Consider the following 4521-nt stretch of genomic DNA (forward strand, 5'->3'; position numbering starts at 1 on the left):
GTGCTGCAGAGCTATTACCATTGAGCAAATCCTTCTTCCTCTATTTGCTGCAAAAAAAGGAAACCTCGAATAACCGTTAACAACAGTTGAACTGCATTGGATCGTATAATATACTGTATGATATATTTAGTCTGTCCAGAAACAGCCCTGGATACATTTTGGATAATCGAGGGGCGAGCGAAGCCGCCATGCAAGCGCAATCCCAATACAAGGCGACATCAACAAGGAAGATGAAAAACCGCGAGGAACAAGAAACAACATTAAATTGTGTACGTAGGCGTTCCACCGCCTCACTTCCCTTTTGCAAAGATCCTCCCTTCCACGTCTCAGCATCGATGTCGTTCACATCTAGCGAGGGCCGGTGGACAGGTGACGGACAGGGATGCCTCTGTCTCCCTTGCCCTTGTCCACATCCGTGCCAGCCAACAATCGTTCTATTAAAACCCCAAAGCCAACCTTCCATCTTTGATGCTTGACAAAGTGTCAGCCCTGACACGGGATATACATAGAGGAAAGAGATGAGTTTGTAGGCGGGAGACTGGGAGCGCGGCGGCTCGGCTAGGTGGCTTTATCTGCTCGCTACCGCTCACTACCGATTTGGAGAACCAGAGGATTAGAAGAGGTGAGGGGGCGAAAGGTTCTGGCTGGAGGTGATGACCGATGGGGGCCTGATAACTGTTACACACTCAATCATCCTGCATCTACAGCCTTTTATTTTCATACACATTCGCCCTGAGAGACAACAGTGAAGAGAATGGAATACAAAAAGAGGCATTAAAGACTGGATGAGGCAACAGGGTGGCGGGGAAGCAGCAACACCACAGATGACAGTTGCGCGACAGAAAACCAGATCAGTACAGTAGGTCTAAGCTGGAGACATGGGTGCAAAGAGGAAGCTAGCAGACTTAGGGGAGATAAAAAGCAGGAAGAGAGTGGGTGTGGGGAGAAGTGGCTATAGGGAAGGGACTCAAGAAGTCGGTTATTCTTGTGATATTGGTTCTGCATGGAGAGCATGAAGAGGAAGATGAACGGTATACATAAACGCTATCGTCGTTCGTCGCCGAGCGGAGGTGGCAGCGACACAGAACCATGGGTGCTGTGGTAAGAGATGCAATGGTTTGGCGAGGAGAAGATCAAAGATGTTCCTCTCTCCTAATTCTTCTGCTCTTCTGTGCCATCCCTACTAATTTCCTCCTCTGTGAATCTCTCGCTCCGTCATTCTCTCCTCACCATTGCTCTGATTCGGCGTCACCGTTATCATCATCATGACCGCCGGTTGCTCTCTTGTGGCTGCTTGCTGACCGGCCTTGTTCTTCTCTTCTCTTCTCTTCTCTTCTCTTCTCTTCTCTTCTCTTCTCTTCTCTTCTCTTCTCTTCTCGACACTACTAGATTTATGCAGGAAGAGGAGGGAGTGAAAAAACGAAACAAAACACAAATAAAACATGGCCGTCACCCTCCATGCAGCCCGCTGTCAGTTCGTGCACATTGTTGCTGTTCTCTCATTATGAGTGTGTGCCGTCTGCTACTACTGGATTAACCTCCTCACTCTATCTTGCTCACTTTGGCTTTTCCTCTCTCTCTTTCTCTCTTGATCCATCTTGATCCATCTATTCCTCCGTCTCACCAGATATCGCTACTTCTGTTTTGGATATGGTCTCCTTGTATCCTTTGAGTCTAAGACGTGTTTGGCATTCTTGTTCTCTGGCCCTTTAATTCATAATATACTCCTACACTTTCCACGGATGCACACATACCGTACATAAACAGTGCCCGCACGCACGCACGCACACATACACACACTGTACGTCAGCCCCAAAAGACTCACACGGCCCAGCCTAAGCTGACTAAGGGGAAGAAGAAGAAAAGAGAAGAGACTAGGGTCATGTGACCAGGAAGCGCCAATGAGAGTCAACAGAGTGAGCGAGGGAAAGTGAGGGTAGAGTGGGAAGCATGTGGGTATGACGTAGCCATTACATCACCTACATCATCATCATCATGCTACCCCCTCGCCGTCACTGGGTGGGCACATGTGTCTTATGACAAAGCATGGAGTTGCCAACCCCCTCCTCCATACCCCCCCCCCAAACACACACATTCTGCCACCACCACCACACTCAAACACACGCTCTCATTCATTCACCCTCTCTTAACTAGCGCCTCCTCTCTCTTTCGCTGCAGTGACACAGCAAAACTCCAGACTCCAAGGCCGAACCCTACCCCCTCCATCACCAGCTTAATACTGCGCATGCCTACACAATTTGAAACATTTTCAAATTGCTTTTAATTCTTATCTTATTTGCCTATCTGATTTCTTTCCTAATAAAGTTGTTCTCTTTTTTCCCTTTCCCCCTGGCCCCCCCACACACACACACATGTAAAGCAACTTTGAGTACTATAATTCAAGGTATTATTTTTTCATTTTGATATATAAAGCAAGTTAGAACATATCTAGATATTTTTTCTCTCATTACAATCACCAGTTACTTAAGCTGAAACAGTTGGGTTTCACTTATTGTAAGTCATTTTGGATGATAGTGCCGGTGTAAATATAAATCTGAATGTGAATCAGAATACGTTTGAAAACTTATGATGAAAAAAATGATTTCTTGGAATGCATTCAGCCACTGAACAAACATAACAGAAAAATAACATCACATGAACTGAACTTGTGAGCCTCGAGAAAAATTCGAAACGCACTTGGTTCTCCACTCTTGTCATGTGGACCCAGATTTCTTATAATCATCTAATTATGGACTAATATAGACTTGTAGCTTCAAGCGAACACACTTAAACATCCTTGTACAATAGAACTAGCAGTGGTCGTGTGTGAGTTGAAAGGAGTATAGGAGAACAATGTCATCACACTGCCAATTCTGCCCTGACCTCATGCATAGAAATACCTTGAAACAGAACAGACTAACGCATGTTAAAATCTCCTCCACTGCACCAGACTAAGTGCCCTAAACAATGGCTAAAACCATTGATGGGGAGGACATTTTGCCAAGTCCATTAAGGCACATTTGTATTGTATTAGCCAGGCACTTTAGCATTAATATTAGCAAGGCACATTTGTTGTGGGAAGAGAATGGTTATGCTTTGAGATGTAGCTCAATGGTGAAGACAACAATCATCAATTTATGGTGTTATAAAAAAAAAACACACACACACGCGCGCGCCCGCGCACGCACGCACACACACGCACACACACACACGCACACACACACACACACACACACACACACACACACACACACACACACACACACACACACACACACACACACACACACACACACACACACACACACACACACACACACACACACACACACACACACACACACACACACACACACACACACACACACACACACACACACACACACACACACACACAGGTATATATGGTTGTTGTTGTTTTTTGTAATCCAATATATAAACAGCTTACTGAGTTTACTATTGTGGGACATTTTAAAGCGAAGCATATCAACAACAAAAGAGTGAAAACCACCAACCTTCAAGAAGGAAATTCCTCTGCTGTTTTTGCCACCACAGCAAATTCCAATGTGTCCAAAGCTCAATTTAAAGGACCAACTATCAGCTGTATGTAATTAAGAGAGGATATACTGTTTATGGGAACATGAAAACAGAACTTTACCATCATGGCAGGGCCAATTCAGAACAGAAAACAACTGCTCTAAATGGTTCCAACATGTGTATTATTATTTTGACTCCCAAGACAAAACTACCATAAAACATACAGGATGTGTAATTTTCGGAAATCACTGCTAGACAGCTCTAGCATCTAAAACGACCTCAAATCTTTTTTTTAATTTTTTTACAACAAGCAGTTTCATATAATTAAAACAACGAGTTGTTCAAAGTGCTCAAAAGCCTTGTTACAGCCCAAAGATAGTTTCCAACTGTATGTGGCAACACAATCGATTAAGCCTATACTTCCCAACTATATTATACCACAGTTTGATAGGCAGAGTTGGATTCCAATGAGTGCCAATATCCCTTGATAACAACACCGTTCCATGTTATTATCTCCACCAGGCCGGGACTGCCAGGGGCAGGGATTATGTCTGTCTGTCTGTGAGTCTGTCTGTCTGTCTGTCTGTCTGTCTGAATGTCTGTCTTGTCTGTGAGCAGCTCTCAGGCACTTCTGCACCGATTGGTGTGAAACTTTGCACGCACACTCCCAGTAAGAAAAGGAAGAACCTCATGGTGCCGCTTCACGTTTTGGCCTATAACTCCCCATATAGCCCATTGGCGTCTGACTAGATTTCGCTCATTTTGCGTTTTCTTCAAAACACACTTTTTGCTAATATATTCCTACAGATTCTTTCCGAACCAAAAGTCAATTGATCAAGATGTCGTAAATCATGAACGCAGCGTCCAATCTCTCACACATGGGCACACATGGACCTGGTCTTGTGAATCTGTGACAATGACCGTCAAACAGGGTTTTGATACTGACATATACAATTTGCCTGTAATTGCCTTCACAAATTTGTG

The 4521-nt window shown here is 44.4% G+C and overlaps 1 protein-coding gene across 1 annotated transcript in view; it reads right to left on the bottom strand.

Moving 5' to 3' along the window:
- tet3 (tet methylcytosine dioxygenase 3) overlaps positions 1-2015 on the bottom strand; it is a 31493-nt gene extending 29478 nt beyond the window's left edge. The window contains 1 exon segment of the mRNA XM_084055909.1: positions 1231-2015. Coding sequence (XP_083912035.1) covers positions 1231-1233 — 3 coding nt within the window. The 5' untranslated portion in view covers positions 1234-2015.
- Positions 2016-4521: the final 2506 nt, after the last annotated feature.

The sequence above is a fragment of the Gymnoscopelus microlampas genome (genome assembly GCF_963454915.1).
Source record: "Gymnoscopelus microlampas genome assembly, chromosome: 4".
Taxonomy (NCBI): domain Eukaryota; kingdom Metazoa; phylum Chordata; class Actinopteri; order Myctophiformes; family Myctophidae; genus Gymnoscopelus; species Gymnoscopelus microlampas.